The following is a 19,807-nucleotide window of genomic DNA, read 5'->3' as shown; positions in this document are numbered from 1 at the left end:
TATTCTACTCCCTGCCAGGGAATTTCTGAACCATCTGAGTCTCAGTTTCCTCTTCTGTAAAATGAATTTCATAAGACCTGCGTCACAGACTTAGTGCCAGCGTAAAAAGACCTGAGGCGTGTAATGTCCTTGGCACAGTGCCTGCACATTGAGGATGGGCAACTCGTGAAGGCTGGCATTATTAATGAGGTTGCTGCTTTGGTTATGGTTACACTCAGTGCCTCTAGGGACTCTTTTTTACATCTAAGGGTTTGTCTCTAATAACCAGACAACCACAAGCTTTGCTAAGATTTCTACTCCTGTTTACTTGCTTGAGTATAATGACCAGACTCACCTTCCTGTCCTTTGGAAGCATTTGGTTCCTCTGTTGATTAACAAGAAACTAGGGAGGAAGGATGAGCCAGGCAGATTTGTCATCTTTGCTCTCCTGTGGCTTCCCACCACTGACAGTCATTTTCTCCAAGGAAGGGAGAAAGATTACTTTATCCCTTGCCAGTTGCAGGAGAAAGCCCATGGAGGGGTGGAATGTTCACCTGGCACCCACCATCAGGAAGCATGCCTTAATGTTCCATGCTGTAACTTTTAACTCGATGTTAACCGGATAGAAGGTCCTTCCTTTAACAAATATGTATTGAGCATCCACTATGTGAATTCTCTATGGACCAGGCGCACTGTATTAAGCAAAAGCTGCATGGCATTGAGTGAAACAGCGCTCTTTGATAGAGACAAAATGACAACGATTTTGTCTTACAGGATTTTGATGACAATCAGATGAGTTAACTAATGACTGGGAGATGTGTTTCATATACTGTAATGTGCTGCCTTCAATGAAGTTGACTGAATGAATAAGTGATACATGTGTGTCAACGTCCCACAAAGTTAAGAGAGTCAGGAACTCAGTGGGTTGGAAAGTAGACAAGAAGAAAGGCTTCAGCTAGGTGGGGAGTCCTACTTGTGTTTTTCCCCTAAACTACAGGTTGCTTTGAGCCAGCAGTTGCTGCAAATAATGAATGAAACTAGCCAAGGAGAGATAGAGGAAATCTTGTAATTAAATCTATCTTTTCTTGCTCTGATGCATTATATCTAAGAAGCCTTTGTGTATTTGCTCACACCTCCTTCTCTTTTCCTCTTCTCTTCTCCATCTCTACTTGGTGGCTTCTCTCTTTTCTTGGCTAAGCAGAGGCAAGGAGGTTAGAGGCATTTACAGCCTTCACTGGCATAGTTTTTTCACTCCAAATAACTTTCTAGTGTTGACATTATAGTGATTCCTGTTACCCTGAAACATTACCACAAAGCATTTTTAAGCAAAGATCTTTTTTTTTTTTTTTCCTTATTTGCTTCAGAAATGTCCAGGGTCACCACCACCCTCCCAACAAACCACTGATGCTGAAGAAAAAAAGAATGTGCCTAGGTGGGCATGGGGACACATGCCTATATTCCAGCTACTCAGGAGGCTGAGGCAGGGGGATTCAAGCCTGCAATGAGCTACAATCAGACCATTCCACTGCAGCCTGAGCAATAGAGCAGGACTCTGTCTCTTAATTTTTTTTTAAGGTGGCTAGTTGGACAACTTGAGGTCCTTCATCTTACCATCTGGTCTGTCTCTCTCATGAGGCTCCCTTAAACAAATTAGAGCCAGTCACTACATTGAGTCCTGGTTGTTTTTCTCAGTAGTGCAAGGAAGAGCTCTCTGGGAGTCTAGATGTGATCTCAGCAGAGAAAAATTCAGAAGTCGCTGCAGGCTGAGATCAGTGGGGATGAGGCATCATCTCCCTAGGGAAAGAGGAGAAGAATCCCTCCTTCTTTCTCCCTGCTCCTCACCCAACCCTCCCCTTCCTGAGTCAGACAGAACAGAGCGCAGAGAAGCTCAGTGGTATGGAATGACCGCATGTAGAGAAGGGGAGGAGGAGAGATAAGAGGGCTCCAAGGCTGCCTTCCAGCTCTGTTGTTCATGGTTCTAGACAGTTTCCTCCCAGGTCCTCAGTCTGCAGGGTGGATGCTCTTTATGCTCACATATTCTTTGCTGGTCAGGGGGTGGGGTTAGGATTTCTGTCATTCCAAGTAGGTTTTACCAATGGCAGTAACACCACAAGGATTCTAATTTATTCTAGAGTTCCCTGCATCCAACAGGGACAAGAACAAAGAATGCAGATTCCAAAATGAAACAAAACTTGGTTCCAATGCTGACCTTTACACTTCAAGTTGTATGAACCTGATCGATTCACTCTATATTTGGAGCCTTTACTTCTTTTCATCTTAGGCAGCACAGCCTCCTAAGTGGAAGATGAGGAAGGAAAGTTTGAACATTGACTCAGTAATGAGATGAAAGCAGTTTGACTGAATGTCTGGTGATTCCTCTGAAATCTGTATTGCAGGGGTGCGGATGAGATGGATGCTGTGTGTATAGCAGATTCACCAAGACACCAAGAACCTTCCTCTCCTTTTCCCCTCTGTCTAAGTTCTAGTCAGGCTGGTTTCTCCTGGGGTCCACAGGAAACTCTAAGGATCAGAATAAAGCTCTTTCTTCAAGAACTCATTCCCTCATCTCTTCTGCGTAGGTCATCCTGATGTTGAACAGCCCTGTAAGTCCAGTGTCCGCACCTGGAGCCCAAATTCAGCTGTCAACCCACACACAGTTCCTCCAGCCTGCCCTGAGCCTCAAGGCTGCTACCTCGAGCTGGAATTCCTCTACCCGTTGGTCCCTGAGTCTCTGACCATTTGGGTGACCTTTGTCTCCACTGACTGGGACTCCAGTGGAGCTGTCAATGACATCAAACTGTTGACTGTCAGTGGGAAGAACATCTCCCTGGGTCCTCAGAATGTCTTCTGTGACATCCCACTGACCATCAGGCTCCAGGACGTGGGCGAGGAGGTGTACGGCATCCAGATCTACACGCTGGACGAGCACCTAGAGATCGATGCTGCCATGTTGACCTCCACTGCAGATACCCCACTTTGTCTACAGTGTAAGCCCCTGCAGTATAAGGTGGTCCGGGACCCTCCTCTCCAGGTGGATGTGGCCTCCATCCTACATCTCAATAGGAAATTCATAGACATGTAAGTGCACTCTCTGAATAGGGAGTTTATTAAGTGGGTGGGTTGTGGAGAAACGTGAGGCAGGTCAGAGAGGCCTGGACAGGAAAGGGAAGGTTCATCACAGCCAAGACTCATTCTATGGATTGTAACCCATCATTGGGTGTAGATTTGTCTTAACATGGCAGAGTTGATATCATGGGAGGAGCAATGGGAAAGGGACCACTAGACCTGGATTTAGTGACAAATCTGATGTGTGACCTTAAGCCTCATAAGCCTTTCTTAATTTTAGTCATTCCAATAGTAAATGAAGGAGGTTGGATGAGAGTAGCAGTGAGAAAATCATTTATTACTAATGAAAGTAGAAGAAGTGAAGTTTGTGAATGATTTTCTTTTTATATTAAATTAAAGACAATTTATGCATTTTGATTGCTTTTTCAGTGGGTGAATCAGGGGTGAAGTTATAGTAGATTGACTGGGGGTTGGGCACAGTCCTAGGTATTTGCACAAAAATTGTGCTGGAAAGTGAACATCAACTTTAACAGCGTTTTTGTCTTGTTTCCTGAGGCAGAACAGTGGTTCAAACCCACTTGATCCTTAAGGCCTTTGCAGCTTTGGGTTTCTGTCACTGTTTTTGGATGCTCACTGCTCTTATGTGAAGTAGTACTTGTCTTTCATACTCACCTCTCAGCCGGGGAGGTGGCTCACACCTGTTATCCCAACATTTTGGGAAGCCGAGGCAGGTGGGTCACCTGAGGTCAGGAGTTTAAGACCAGCCTGGCTAACATGGTGAAACCCTGTCTCTACTAATGATACAAAAAATTAGCTGGGTGTGGTGATGTATGCCTGTAATCCCAGCTACTCGGGAGGCTGAGGCAGGAGGATCGCTTGAACCCAGGAGGCAGAGGTTGCAGTGAGCCGAGATCACGCCATTGCACTCCAGCCTGGGCAACAAGAGTGAAACTCCATCTCAAAAAAAAAAAAAAAAAAAAAAATTATTCACTTCTCAAGTCACCTCTCTATTACTTCTTCCCCAAACATCCTCAGAATTTCTGTCTTAGGAGGAAGACCATCTTATAATGAAGCCATTGGTGCTTTTCCTGTGTACTAGAAAATGGGCTAAGTTCTTTGCATCTTTTACTCATTCCATCCTCTCCACAACCACAGCCGTACTATTCTTATTTTACAAAGAAGAAAACTGGGGCTTAGAGATGTGAAGTCACTCATCCAAGATCACACAGTTAGGAAGTGGTGAAGGTAATGATTGGAATTTCGTTCTGACTTCTAAGCCAGTGCACTCAACTGATGCTCAATTAAAGATATGATTCCAACTTCTGTTTTAATCTACAAAAAGGATAGAGTCTTCGCCATCTAATTTGGGTGTCAATGGTTTCTATAGGCCTTTTGTGGCTCTTTATTTGGTTCTAAAATAATGTAAGACAATCTCCGCTCTGTCTACTTGAAAATATTCACTAAGCCAATCATTAATGGAAACCAAGTTCTAGAGGAAACTTTTAATCTTTTTAAAGGGCAGAACCACTTTCAAACACTTTACCAGCACTTCCTTTTACATACTAGCAATTAATGTGCACATCACAGGCAAACTCTTTCTAATTCATTGAATCAAAGATGAGGAACAGCTGTTTAAGAACTCAGAACGAGCACTTGGTTTGTGTTTGAGAATGTACTTAAAATTTAAAGGATAGTCCTGCCTTAAAAATATTCCATAACCCTGTCTCTTCCATCTCCTCACTTGTCTAGAGTGGTAGAGTTCTATAATATGCTTCCACTTAAACTTTCTTTATAAAGCAATGGAGGGAAGAAATAATAGATGTTTTAAAATCTCAGTTTAAACTCAGCTTTCATTTTTTTTGCCTCAAGTTATGAGCCTGTGAGAGCTGCCATGGGTTGATAAGTGTGAAATGGTGAAAATTAAACTGAATAAATGAAAGCACCCTTAGTGATTTAGCTTAGTTCTATTCTCAGCTAAATCTCAGCTAAATCACTAACTGCCTCTACCCTCTTAGGTGAGTCACTTGTCTTTTCTAGTCTTCCGATGCCTCAACTTGGCATGCAGGAGGTTGCACTAGATTAGTTCTTCTCTTTTTTTTCTTTCCAAGACAGAGCCTTGCACTCTCACCCAGGTTGGAGTGCAGTGGTGCGATCTTGGCTCACTGCAACCTCTACCCACCAGGTATAAGCAATTCTCCTGCCTCAGCCTCCTGAGCAGCTGGGATTACAGGCACGCATCACCACGCTGGGCTAATTTTTGTGTTTTTAGTAGAGATGGGGTTTCACCGGGTTGGCCAGTCTGGTCTGAGAGCTCAACTCGTGATCTGCCTGCCTCGGCTTCCCAAAGTGCTGGGATTACAGGCTTGAGCCACTGTGCCTGGCCAGTTCTTCTCAATTTGGATTGCACATTTAAAAACTGGGACATTTAAAAATTGCCTGGGTCTCCCTTGTATCCCATTTCCACTCTCTATCCCCTCAGATATTTATTTAATGGTTAAGAGTAAGTCCTGACCATTAGAACTTTTAAAATCTCATAAGGTGATTATAATTTGCAACCAAGTTTAAAAACCAGTGCAGTAAAACAAGTTCTCAAAGTGTGGCCCCAGACCCACGGCATTAGTATCACCTGGGAACTGAGAAAGGCCAGGCTCTCAGGCCCCAGTCTAGCCTAGTGAATCAGAAACTCTGAGTGCAGGGCCTCTCCAGGTAATTTGGATGCTAGTTAAAGTTTAATAGCCACTGCTCTAAATTGTCTCCAAGGTCCAGGAATCTCCAAGTTCTCTTTCACTCATGCAACTACTTGCTCAATTCACAAATATGTACTGAGAACATTCTATATGCCAGATTCTGCACTGGAAACAGTATTAGGATGACTCAGACCAGTCCCTTTCCTAAAGGCACGCAAACTTAAGTGCTGAACTCCTACCTACTTTGTAAAAGTGCTACATACTATGCCAAATCATCAGTATTGAGGTCGACACTCTTACGCACAATTTGTTCTTTCATTCACTCTCCAAATATTTCTTTAGTCCCTACTATGTGACAGGCACAAGGGCTAGACTGAGGCTTTCATTGGCCTTCCTCTTGTACTCTTTTGTGTTTCAAGGAGTTTATTGGAGATCTGGGCTGGGCTGGGCTGGACTTCCTGACCTGAATATTCTCTGAGGCTGAAAAAAGAGAAACACATCCTTCCAAATCAACCTACCATTTCAACTCCTTTATCTCTTGGTAATTTGAGTTCTGAACCCCACCACAAATACCTCTTTGTGTGTGTATGTGTGTGTATGTGTATTTTGCTGCTTTCACATTTTTTCCATATCAAATAAATTGGCTCTTATACAAGTTCTATATAAAGACTGTTTTGGAGAAAAAGAGGAGAGGGAAAAAATGCTTTCTTTTTCTTTCCTGACTCAACCCATTACATGATTCCCTTTGACCTTTGTCTTCATTTTTTTTCTCTCAACAAAAATATTTATTCTTTCTGTTATCTACACTGGAGATAGTTTCCCAAGGTATGGCAGTGATGAAGAGAGAGTCTTCTGTGCTTACCCCATGGAAACTTCTAGTAGACTGATTACTTTTGGCCAGGACCAGAAAGAAATGTGGAACATCTCCATCTCCCTTAAGTGGAAACCCCTCTATTGAATGAGAAATGCCACTATCAGAAGAAAGGGGACCAGTGCCAACTCTGCTACAAACTCATCATATGACACAAAGACACACCACATCACCTATTTGGACCTCAGTTTCCATATCTGTACAATGAGAGGACAACACATTAAGCCCTTCTCTGTGGGCAGACACAGAGAAGTGTCTGGGGTTACAGGTGATTCATATACTTTTTTGTAGTAAAAGGAATTCAATAGGGATTATCTGTAAGAATCAGTACCCAGAGGAAACCTCACTGGCTCTGGATGCCCTTCTGAAATGTGGACCACAATAATAATGACAACCTTTACTAAGTATTTCCTCTGCTTTAAGTGCCTTACAGACACTTCTGAGGTAGGTGAAAAAGCTTAAACTCAGAGAAGTGATTAAACTAACCTCATACAGCTAGTAATGGCATAGACAGGCCTCAAACCTAAGTCTAATTCCAAATTTCACCTTCCTAACCGCTACTCACACTACCTCCTACTGCAGTAATGTAAAGGCAGAATTTTAGAGCCGAGAAATGCATCCGATCTGGTCAAAGCTCTAAATATAGCAAGCGGAAGACAGGCTTACAAGTCAGAGGCCACTAGTCCACAGTCAGTCCCTGTGGCCCACCCTTGATGTCTTGGTGTCCAATAACACAAGTTACACAGGCAGTTCTTTATGCTTCTGGCTGGGAAGAAATAACAGCGAAGCATCTTTTTCTCCACTTGGCTGTCAAGTGCTTCTGTACTGAGCACTGTGCTCCTTGGCCTATATGAAATCTTCAGATTTCTCCAAGAAGTAAATACTCTGGGCAAAACTAAGAAAGAAAAGTATAAAGCAAACCAGGAACAGTGAAAAGTAGCTCACTCTCGTTATCCATCTACTCGTTGGTCTGTCTCATTCATCCATCACTTCATGAAACAAATATTCACTGGGTATCTATTAGGCACTATGCACTATGTTAAGAAATGGTGATCCAGTGGTGCTGAAAACTCAAGGTGCTCACAGTCTATGGGAAAAGAGAGGCACAGGCAAGCAGTGCCATTGCAGTAAAATAATATTCTGATGAAAGAAACAGAAACACAGAGTCAGAGGTTTCTAACACAAACTTGGATGAATTGAAGTCTAAACTTACAACTAGAATGTAAACACCCTGAGGGCTAGATTTTTTTTCCTCTTTTTCTCCCGGTGCATTCCAAGCACCTAGAACAATTATAGACACAAGGTAAGCACTGAGTAAATGTTCTTTAAATGGTTCTGGAAAGAAGAATGAGGAGTTTAGCATTTGAAGAGAAATGGAGAAGCCAAAATGTAATAAGCTTGTACTTTGTGTCAGGCACTAAATAGGGACTTTACATAGATAATCTCATTTGATTTAATCATCCCAACAACCCCACAATGTAGGCGGTCCTATCCCCAGATTATAGAAAGGGACTGGAAACTTAGAGAAGGAATGTGGATTACAGTTTACAACTATCAAGGGGCAAAGCTGGGCTCTTAAGTAGATCTGTCAACTCCAAAGCTAGTGCTCCTGATCATTCATTCTCTGGTTGAACAAGCATGTTTGTTTATGCCTCTGTTTTCTTAGGATCCTCAATTTGGAGCTAGAAACACTCTTAAAAGTCATCTCTCTCAACTGGCTTATTCGTGTATCCCAATTTAGTCATCTATTAATTCTTCTCTCACATTCAGACCTGTAAAGCTTCCAACACAATCTATATCTATTTTATCTCACCTCCTTGGCATTCTCAATATAAGTCTTTGGGGAAATGAATAGACATAAGGAAAGGAGATGTTTATATGATCTGGGTGGACGTTCTTGTGTGTCCAAATTTTACAAATCAGATCCAAATTTCTGCCTCTGAATGTCAAATGCTTTGAACACCCATCAATCAGAAACTTTAGTTCATTCATCAATTCACTTGCTCGGCAAATATCTGTTGACTCCCAACATGAGCTTAACTACTTTCTAGCCTCTAGGGGTGCAATAATGAATACAGCAAGAAAAAGTTTTTGCTTTCGTTGATTATTACAATGTAGTTGAAGAGAGATAAAAGAAGCATGTTATCGTATAATATCTCAGTTGGAAAATATTTAATGATTTTTAGATAGATGGTCAGGGAAGTCCTCTCTGATGAGATGACATTTGAACAGAGACCGGAAGTGTCCCCTACTAACTAATAATGAAAGCTAGTTGAGCCACCATCCCTGGGATCCCAGCCTGTTTGGAATACGAATTTCTTATAACATGATCCTTAGTCCTTGATCATAGTTTGTGTTGTATTATATTTAACAGTGCTTGTGGTTTTTCCTTCACCTGAAGTACAGAATTTATGACACTTATATGGCACAGTAGGGGCTCCATGGATACTTGTTGAGCATGTAAGGAATAAGTCAGAAGCAGCACAAAGTGGGCTCTCAAAAGATGAGTCTCTTGCTTTCAGATCTTAGTTATAACACTGATACATGATGCCATATTAAGCCTCAGAGGATTTGGAAAGTTTAGCCCAAATCAGGGTCAGGTGAAGGCACAGGTGGCTCTTATATGCTCTTTCTATGGCTCTCGAGCTGAGTCACCACTTTCTTTCTTTCTTTATTTTCCCTAAGCCTCATTTCTTTTTATAGCTCTTTCCGTTTCTCACCCTGTCATCCATCCTTTGTTCTTGTGTGTATTAATTTATTCATTCATCCATCCATCAACTAGTGAAAATCTAATATAATCCATGTTAAATAATACTTATCCCATTTAACAAGTATTTATTAAATGTCTGTTCTGTGCTAGGAATACAGCCCTGATTAATAGACGTGATCTCTGGCCTCATGAGCACACGGTTCTAAATGAAAAATATTATACTGCAGCATAAAAAGTGTTATGGTGTGAGGAGCACGGGGGGCAGGGGGCTGTGAGAAAACATGGGAAGGGTGTCAAACCCAGCATGAATAGGTAAGGAGGGCTTCTTGAAAGAAGAGACATGTAAACTGAGACTTGAAGGATGCATAACAGCTGATCATTGAAGAGGTTTACCACAGTTCAAATGGTTGAAACTAAGTGGATGTTCAGTCAAGATTGATAAATGAATGAATGAATAAATGAAGGGAGAAAAGAACAAGCATACTGCCTGTCAGAAGGGTGTGCTCGACCACAGATCAAATGTCTAACTTTGGGGTGGAAATTGTATTAATTTGGGATATCTATCTACTTCAGTTCTTAGATATACTTCAATCTTTTTAGCTGCTGTACAGTATCCCATAGTATGAATGTGCTACAGGTAATTTAGCCATACCCTTAATGGTGGGCATTTAGGTCACTTCATACATTTTTCTACTGCAAGCAAATGTTGGAGTCAGCATTCTCATACAGACATCCTTGTAGGCACATGCATTCATGCAAGCATTTCTCTAGGGTCAATACTGAGAAATTGCTGGTGATAAACAATATATGGGTCTTTTTCATTTTAAGGGACACAACTATGACATTCTGGGCAGGTGAACTAGCTTCCACCCCACCAGCAGTGTGTGCCAAGACCTGCTATTTTGTATCATGACTGCTTATTATTTGGCATAATGGAAGTATTTTTTCTTTGCACTTTTTTTGTCCACTTTGTTGGGAAAAATATGACTTCTTGTTGACATTTCTGTTACGTGTTCTTAAGTAAGCATCTACTCAAATACATTTACTGGATAATTGCATTTCCTGTTCTGTGACTTGTCTATTCATATCCTTAAGATAGGCCACGTCTTTAATCTCCTTCACACCTCAATTTCTCATTCATTAAATTGGGATTTCAGTGTCAGCCCTACTGCATATCCATTAATGTTATCAGAATCCAGGGTGAAACAGGAAGTTAAGAGGGAAATAGCATTTATGAAGAAGTTACTCTGATTCTTCTTTTATGTATTGATATATTTATCAAATGCTGATTTAGTACAATCCCTTTGCTGAGAACCATGACACATTCTGAAGATACAAGAAGTAACAAAACCAACCCAGTTTCTGCTCTCAGCAGAGCTTAAATTTAGTCACTGTGTTAACCACCTTCACATTGCTAGTATTCTTGTAGCATTTACTACTGGTAGCACTAACATTGCTGCTAACAATAACTACCATGTAGTGAAAACCTCATATATGCTCAGTACTTTTTTATAAGTCTACCAATGATGTTTAGGTATTAGCATGCCTGACTTCTTAGATGGAGAAGCTCAGACTATAAGACATAAGATCATGATTTAAGTTGCCCCAGTTAATAGATGCTAAGGCCAAGTTTTATATACCTTTGTCTGACCCCAAAGGGTGTGCCTGGCAAGAAACAGAGCACAGTCATTGTCATAATGTCTGACAAAGAACAAGATGGTATCTTGATGGATGGAGAAAATGAATACTAAAATTAGATCTTCTTATTTCCAAAAGCAATAGAATAAACACCAAAAAGAGAATAAAGCAAATTTTTTTTTATTGTTTTTTGAACATTTAAGCAGATGAGGAGGAGGCGGCTTAGGAAGTGTGGACATGGCCAAACCAGCATGATTTCCAGTAACCTGTTGCTGAAATGCATGATTCAGGCTGGACCCCTTCCTGAGCAGGGCCTTCTCCCACGCCTGCCCAGCATGGTTTTGCCTACATTCTGATGTCCCACCCACCAGAAGAGATGAGCAGCATCAGTAGAGAGAGTTGTTTTTCCAAGCCCAGAATGAATACCACTTCTCTTAGCTCAGGCCAGGGGAGCACATAGTCAGCACAATCTCACTCTGGTTCTGGAAACCAGGCGTTATCCACCTATGACTCCCTCTCATCAGTCTTGGGCCAAATATTTCTCAGAATGAAATATGGGTTCTGGGAATATTAGGATAAGCAAAAGGGCTTAACAAAATCAACTGATCTCCAGGGTCAGCAACAGCCATAGAAGTGCTGTCTCCAAGTGCCTTCTCAATTTTGAAAGGGTGAAGGGCTCCTGTTTGGTGCTAATACCATCAAAACTGCTTACATAAATTTTTATAGATTACTCGAATGCACTACTAAACTTTGTAGTGAGTGAATCATTATAGATTTTCTTCTACAGATGGGCAAACTGAGACCCATAGAAGTTAAAAATTGAACTAATAGCTCCATTGATAAATTTATTCATTTGTTTGTTTCTACATTTATTCACTCATGCATTTAATAAGGAGTACCTTCTGCATGTCAATGTTTGTACTGGCAGTGTAACTCTGAATCTTATAATCTGGTAGGAGAACTGAATAATAGCACACGTAAAATTATAATTACAAACTGAAGACTATTATTACAAGACGTTATAATAGAGTATAATTCCCCATTAAATTAAGAGAGAGTCTGTAGAAAATGAGTAAAGACATAGAAGGGGCCAGACTATTATAAAAAGACAAAAAATAACAGATGTTGGCAAGGGTGTGGAGAAAAGGGAACTCATACACTTCTGGTTAAAATGTAAATTAGTACAACCTCTATGGAAAAAAGCATGGAGATATTTCAAAGAATTTCAAATAGAACTACTATTTGATCCAGCAATCCAGTCCTGGGTATCTACACAAAGGAAGATAAATCATTATATCAGAAAGATACCTGCACCCATATGTTAATCACAGCACTGTTCACAATTGCAAAGATATGGAATCAACCTAAGCATCCATCAGTGGATGATGGGATAAAGAAAATTGGGTACATGTACACAATGGAATATTACTCAGTCATAAAAAGGAATGGAATCTTGTCGTTTGAAGCAGCATGGGTGGCACTGGAGGCTATTATCTTAAGGAAAACATCTCAGACATAGAGAGATAAATACCTCATATTCTCACTTATAAGTGGGAGCTAAATAATGTGTACACATAGACATAGAGTGTGGAGTGACAGACAATATGGACACTCAGAAGGGTGGGGGAATGGAACGGAGTGGATGATGGGAAATCACTTAATGGGCACAGTGTACATTATTCAGACCATAGCTACCACCAAAACCCTGACTTCACTCTGTCGTCTATGCATGTAACAAAATTACATTTGTACCCCATAAATTTAGATAAATAAAAAAAGAAGGGGCCAGATTATGAAGAGTTTGTGGCTCATGTTGAGTTTAGATTTATTGACTGTGAAATAGAGGGACTAAACCAATCAGTTCGGAGCTTTTATAATACTTCCCTGGTACTCTGTGAAGAAAGGATTGAGGAAGAGTGAGTGAATCCATTTAGGGTTGACTGCTGCAGTCCAAACCAAAGATGATGATTATCTGCATAGAAAAGTGAATGAATTGGAGGTATGTTTTAAAGGTAGAGCCAACAGGATTTGGTGATAGTTCGGATTCAAGCAGTTTAATGAGAAGTAGCTGTTTAATGACTCTCGAATTTCTGGTTTGGGTATCTGGAATGAGGGAAATGTTATTCCCTGAAATAGAGGAATATATTTTAATTTATTGTTTTGTTGGGCATGGGGTAGAACAAGAGTTCAGTCTTAGACATATTGTGTTTGAGATGCCCATGAGTCATAAGAGAAGAAATGCTAAGAAGGCTGATTAAACACATAGGACTGAAATTGTTCATGACTGGACTGGAACTATTGCCACACAACGCATGTCTACTTACAACATGCTAAGAAACCTCTCCTCAAAGTAACAGAATCTTTTTCCATAACCATAAAATTACTATCTCATCCACCATATTTTCTTATCTTTCAGCTAATCATTAAAGATAAAATAATCTGCTCAATCCTGATGCCATCCAAATAGAAAGAAAGCAATACTCTATATGGAAAATTGTGTGTAGCTAACATAACCCTTCCTGTTTTAGAATGATTTTGAAAGGCTTTGAGAAGGCGTTTTAAATGTATATTTGAATGAAGTATCCAAAATGCATTAGGCCTGTCCTCCATATAATGATAGGAAAAATGTAATAGGTCTTTACAACGGACCTGACACAGTGCCCATTAATAAATAATCTCAACAGTTATCCTAATGTCCTCAACAGATTTTTTCCCCCATTCTGTACAAGATGCTCAGATAAACTATGTAACGGGCCCACATACACCCAGCTGGTAAAATAATGGGTTTGATGACTCTAAGCTAGGACTATTTGTATTATTATACAAGTGTAATACAGTGTAATAATTATATCCATCATTTATTGGCTATGTACCAGGCATTGTGCTAAGTGCTTTAAAAAGTTTTTCCTATGTAATCCTTTTAAAAAAATTCTTTGAGCTTTTATTATTAGTTCCACTTTACAGCTGAGAAAACTAATGTTTAAAGACGTTAAGAAACTTCCCTCTGGAAGAGTTAGAGGTAAGATTCTTAGCCACTTCAACCTTGTGCCTCTTATAAACATGCATGAATAAACTTGAGTGGAAAGAAACTTCCTGGCATGCCAGACTATTGGTTAGAATTGAGATGGTTCTCCTGAGAAATGATCACAGCCTAGACATTGAAGTCAGGTTTTTTAAAGAGCAAGGTTATAGATAGAAAAGAAAATGAAGGCCAAATGCGGTGGCTCATGCCTGTAATCCCAACAATTTGAGAAGCTGAGGTGGGAGGATTGCTTGAGCCAAGGAGTTCAAGACCAGCCTGGACAGCATAGAAAGACCTCATCTTGACAAAATAATAATAATAATGATAATGATAATAATAATAATAATAATAATTTAGCCAGGTATAGTGGTGTGCACCTGTGGTTCCAGTTACTCAAGAGGGTGGGAGGAGGATCACTTGAGCCTGGGAGGTCAAGGCTGCAGTGGTGAGCCATGATTGTACCACTGCACTCCAGCTTGGGCAACAGAGTGAGACCCTGTCTGCAAGAATAAAAAAAAGAGAGAGAGAAAATAAATGTTGTTACCTTGGGGAAGGGGATGATGGGTCTTAATCATCCAGCTGCACCACATTGCTAGAGAAAATGTGTCTATATCTGTCAGCAGAAAAACAGATAGAGCAATTGTGATATGTCCAAATGTTTCTATAGGTTTCTATGGATTAATAGTTGCATGACATATTAATATCAGTTCTGAGAGGGAAAAAGAGGTCTGTGTGTTTGCAAGGAATCCTAGTTTAAACTCTGTTCAAGAGGCCTTGTTCTGCAGAACTTCACAAAACATGTTACTTTTCATTGTGAATCTCCCAGAGATTGCTGGAATGCTTTATGTAGTCTATTCTGACATTGTTTGAAAAAGGTACGCTGTTTTCTTATCACATATCATAGGACTGGCATTACTGAGGAAGCTCCTTTGGAAATGATGAGTTAGTGAAATCAGGTTGCAATGCCTTTCCTGGTGTCACCTACTACTTTGTTATTTTCTGTTCACCCTGGGGGTAGGTAGGATGGACTAGACTTGGTTGTGCTGCTCCAATTCCTGATTTTTAAAAAAACAAATAAATGAAGAGGAAAGAGAAGGAAAATAACAGCTGTCAGAGCAATTACAGATGTGAGAAGAATGGAGGAATTTATCTCACACTGGGCATTGGCAAGAGGAGTGGACAAAATCTATTCAGTCTGTGCTTGGAGACACTGAGAATCATGAGGGCAGGTCTTGGTGGGTTTATGTTGTGTCTGTTAAAACACAACCTCAGACACCACTTTAGAGATGCTGAATTTGGAATGAGGAGATCTGACTCCAACACCAGCACCAGTCTTGCTGTGGAACAGGTTTCTTCCATTGTTTGAGCTTAAGTTCCTTTCCTTAGACAAAGTGGGTGACTGTCCATATAGTCTAACAAGGAGTGGTGGGAAAAACTGATAAGATAATAGGCTTGCAAGAACCTGATGCAATCTTGTGAACTATAAAGATTTAAATGTTCATGATTCTTTCTATTGTCTGATTTTTCACTAGGCTTGTTCTTGGCCAGAGCCATGACGGAGAGTATGTGCAAAAGGCAAACACTCTGGCACACACAGACACACACACATCAAGCAGTTTCCCATAAACTCTAACAGGAGTTGCCATGCTTCAGTGTTGGGTTAGAAGAAGGAAAAGAAATTGTACTTTAACCTTTGAAACTCAGTTAAAGAAAAAATAAGAGAGAAAACCCACCACGTGCTGGCCCTGTATCAGGAGACCTGGATTCTAGTATTGGTATCCTGAAATTTTGCTGTGTCCTTGATCAGATGGGTCCCCAACTGTGGGCCCAAGACCCCCTTCTATAAAATAAAGGGGTAGGTCATAGCTCCGACATTCTGTTCAGATTATCCTTTAGCTCTCAACTGTGCTCAGTGCATCTAATTAAGTAAAGACGGAGGCAGCAGGTTATATGTCACTTTGTTAGTAAGTCTGAACTTTGAGTTTGGAGGCTGGCCACGTAGATCTAAAGAAAGCCTCCGGGCACAGTGGGACTCTCAGGACTCCACCTAGACCCAGTCTTTCTCTTAGGACTTACAAAGCTCTTCCTTGATAAGACAATTTCAAAATGTTTTGGTGCATTTTTCCTGGGTGGCATTTTAACTTGACACTGAGATACTAGAGGTGGGGGCTGTGTAATATCTGCCATGTTATTCTCTATCCTTAGCTTCTTGTGCAAGGCCAGACATCATGTAGATGGTCAATAAATGCAGATGAAATAAATGCATGCATGCATGAATAAATTGATCAGTAAACCCTGTGGTACATCAATAAGTGGCCAGAAAATCATGATAATACACATCATATCTGGTATATTGGAGGTCATTTTTTTAACCTCCAAGGTGGATTAGTTACTTGAGGATTGAAAGGACAAATGAGAATCTTATAGCATGGTCACTGCTCCTCTTGGGGCCTCAGCTCTCTTATCCTTAAAGCAAAGGCATTGGGCCAGAAGGTGTAATTCTGTGTTTCATTCATTCAACAGGCAATTATTTAGCACTGTCTGTGTAACAGGTCCTATAGTAGGCAGTGAAGACAAACCAGTCAGTAAGGGACATACCAGCCTTCCAGGAGCTTAGTCTACTTAATGTGAAAGTAAACACATAAACAAGTGATATCTAACAGTGTGAAAGATGTTATGTTAAGGGAGGCACATGGGCTAAGAGCTCCTCACTCAGCTTCACAGGTCAGTGAGAATCTCCTGAAAGAGGTGGCAACTAAGCCTAGGCAAGAAAATGAAGCCACGAAAGGAAGGTGAGACTGCTTGCTCAGGGTGGTGGCTGAGGGTAAAATTTCAAGAAGAGAGGTTGAGCAAAGAGGCCAGAGAAGTTGACAGGGGTTAGATCATGATGGTTCCAGAGTTCATTGCTGTGACGTCTGGACTTCATTCTGAGAGTGGTGATGAGCCGTTGAGTGTCTGTAAGGTAAGAGAAGATCTTCATTAGATTTGGTTTTAGGACATCTCTTTGACTGTGTGTGTATATCTGGATAGAAATAAGGATGGAGGCATAGACCATAAATGGTAAAGGAGGAAAAGCAATGTTGGCAAACTGAAGTAGATGATGACAGTTGTCTATGGTAGTCAAGTGGAAATGGAGAGTACTGGATGAGGGTGAGAGATATTAATGGGAAAAAATACCTGGATAACTAATCAATAGCAGGAGGCAGGTGAGTGTATTATGAAAGATGCCTGTGTTACTGGCATCACTGAAACACACAATGAATGCAGCTATAGAGGCATATTTGGGTTGGGATGAAACAAGGAGGAGTTCAAAAGTGCCTTCCAGTTGCTGGCCTGTGAATCAGAGGCAGGCATACAGGCACTTCACCTTCAGCCACAACATTTCTTTCCTATGTAGAGATACAGGAGCAATTGAGGCATACATGTGCAGGTTTGCATGCATTTGTGTGTGTGCATGTACATGCATGCGTGAGTACCTGCATGTGTGTGTGTATGTGTTGGGAGCAGGCAAACAAAGACCTGTGAGACCACCTGTTTTCATCATCCACTGATTCTCAAAGTGTAGTCCAATGTTCTAAAGAGGTCCCGAGGGGGATCGGGGGTTAATCTTCCATAGAACTAATACCTATAACGTTACAAGACTCAGGCTTTGTTTTCTACCCAGGATTAATCATTTACTCATGGGCTTTAATACAAGCCAGACACCACCTCACTGTGCAAAGCAATACCAGCTCCCCTTCCATTCTGATGCTGGCTTTTACATTCTTGTTGTCAGAGTGGGAACTAGGTTTTTGCCCCAGTTTCAAAATCCTATGAAGTGAAAAGTTTAGAAACTTCCATCTAGGAATGTTAGTCAAAAAAGCCAGGACAGCTGGACTCTGCCATTAACTTGCCATATGACTTACCGCCATTTGTTTCCCATCTCTGGGCTTTAGTATCCATCCCACAATGAGATACTTGGAGTAAGTGATATTCAAAGTCATCCAGCTCTGATTTCTACATATTTGTGTTTCCTTCTTGAGCTAAGCTCTGTGTATACAAAGTCAGTCTCCAAAAATTTTAAGCAGAGAATTTTGAGATGCTCAAACTTCCTACTGTCTAGGAATTAAACTGAAAAACTCTCAGACCTGGAAAGAGCATTGAAGATCATCAACACCAGGACTGACACTTGAGAGACTGACATATGAGAGAATTGAGTTGAAAGAGAGGAAGCCACTTCTTCAGAGTCACACAGTCATTCAATGGCAGAACAGAGAATTGAAGTTAGCGCTCCTAATTCCCAGTCCAGGTGTTTCTTCCCCTATGTAACAGAGTGCTGGACATTGGCCAGACCTTGGGACTCACATTTGAACTCGGCTCCCTCTGATCGTAGAGAAGTCTCCCTTGTTTGCTCAGAATGAAATCTTAGAGAGCTAACATAGTAACGTCATGGCAGCTGGTGCGGGTGATGGGGTTGGTATAGGAAATGAGAGAACGCATTTGGCTAAGCTCAGGTTCATGTGACCCTCCAAGAGCCTTCATTTCAAAACAAACTCAACCTTTTAGGTTCAAGTTCTCTCTCTCATCAGAAATGTGACTTCCTGCTTCTAAGAAGCAAGGCTTACAAAAGGGCTCAGAAGACTTCGTGGACATCAAATAGCTCTTACAAAATAGTGTTTTGATGAGTTAAGTGTAAATGAATCAGAAACATAAGGATTACATTTTCCCCAAGTGCACATGGGTTTCAGAATTGAGGGGAAATGTAGTTTGCTAACTGCACACTGGCTTTGATGACACTCAAGCCACTCCTGGGGAGGGTAAGGGGAGAGAAGAAAGAGAAGCCCAGTCCCCAAATGGTTTAGATGTGGTGCCAAATTCGAAAATGCTGTTGGGTTTGCCCTCTGCCAATAATAAAATTGCTGGCCACCCAGAGAGGCCACAGGGAGGAGAAAGGAGATGGCTTTCCTTACTGGCCCTTGGCCCTCCACAACTGTGTTCAGTTAGTGCCGCTCAATCACCAGCTGTCACTGGGGCCCTCCGCTGGACTCATTGGCCCTGACTTGGCCTCGATTTTCACACTCTGCAGCATGCCTTGTTTACCTCCAACTGTATCTGGTGTTTTGGCTCCCAGAGTCCTTGGCGACCGGTCAGCTTGTCACAAGCCCCTGCTCTGTAATCAAGTGACCTGTCCATCACCAGTAGAATGTTTGGGGAAGCTGTCACACATCGCCTTTGGTTGCATTCAGGAAAAAACAAGAGTTCTTTGTAGATCTTTTCCTCTCTCCCTTCTTTAATGCTATCCAGGTGTGGAGTTTCCTCCAAACTGTTAAATGTCTTCCCTTCAAATCTCAGTCTGACACAAATTACCAGTTAAATCTCAGGACTGCTGTTACCTTATCCTGGGATTTGAAGCTCTAGATCTTTTATAATTTCCACATTGTCCCTCCATTCTTTCCCTTCTATTTTGTTTTATTGCACCAAGAAAGTAGAAAATCATTTCAATTGGTGGTAAAAGATGATTAAAACAAAATAACAAAGGCCTTGGCTGCAAACTGTTAGTTTTATTAAATTGGCTACTGTGTTTTAAATTAGTACCAGGGCAAATCTTTGGACAATTATATCAAAGACTGCTGGAATTAATCAGTCACATATACACAATTGCTTCTTTCAGGGCCTTATACAGAGTAAGAATGGTGTTGCCAGTAGGAAAAGAATAAATCTTGCATTACCTGTGTGAGAGGGATGGACCCTAGCCCCATTGAGAAGGAATCCAAATGCCCAGTGGAGTCCCAGATCTCTATCATCTCATTTTTCATTTATTTAATCCAGACAATGGGTTGGAGTTCACAGTGACC

At 41.1% G+C, this 19,807-nt stretch overlaps 1 protein-coding gene across 2 annotated transcripts in view; it reads left to right on the top strand.

The window, feature by feature from the left end:
- The window catches only part of PAPPA (pappalysin 1), a 246,711-nt gene that overhangs the window by 78,039 nt on the left and 148,865 nt on the right, over positions 1-19,807 (top strand). For both annotated transcript variants that reach the window (XM_015436678.4, XM_074016697.1), the window contains one exon: positions 2,559-3,057. In XM_015436678.4, the coding sequence (XP_015292164.2) occupies positions 2,559-3,057 (499 nt within the window). The remainder of the gene's footprint in view (positions 1-2,558; positions 3,058-19,807) is intronic.

This window comes from Macaca fascicularis, chromosome 15, assembly GCF_037993035.2.
Source record: "Macaca fascicularis isolate 582-1 chromosome 15, T2T-MFA8v1.1".
In the NCBI taxonomy this organism is placed as follows: Eukaryota; Metazoa; Chordata; class Mammalia; order Primates; family Cercopithecidae; genus Macaca; species Macaca fascicularis.
This window is presented reverse-complemented; position numbering and strand designations above follow the sequence as displayed.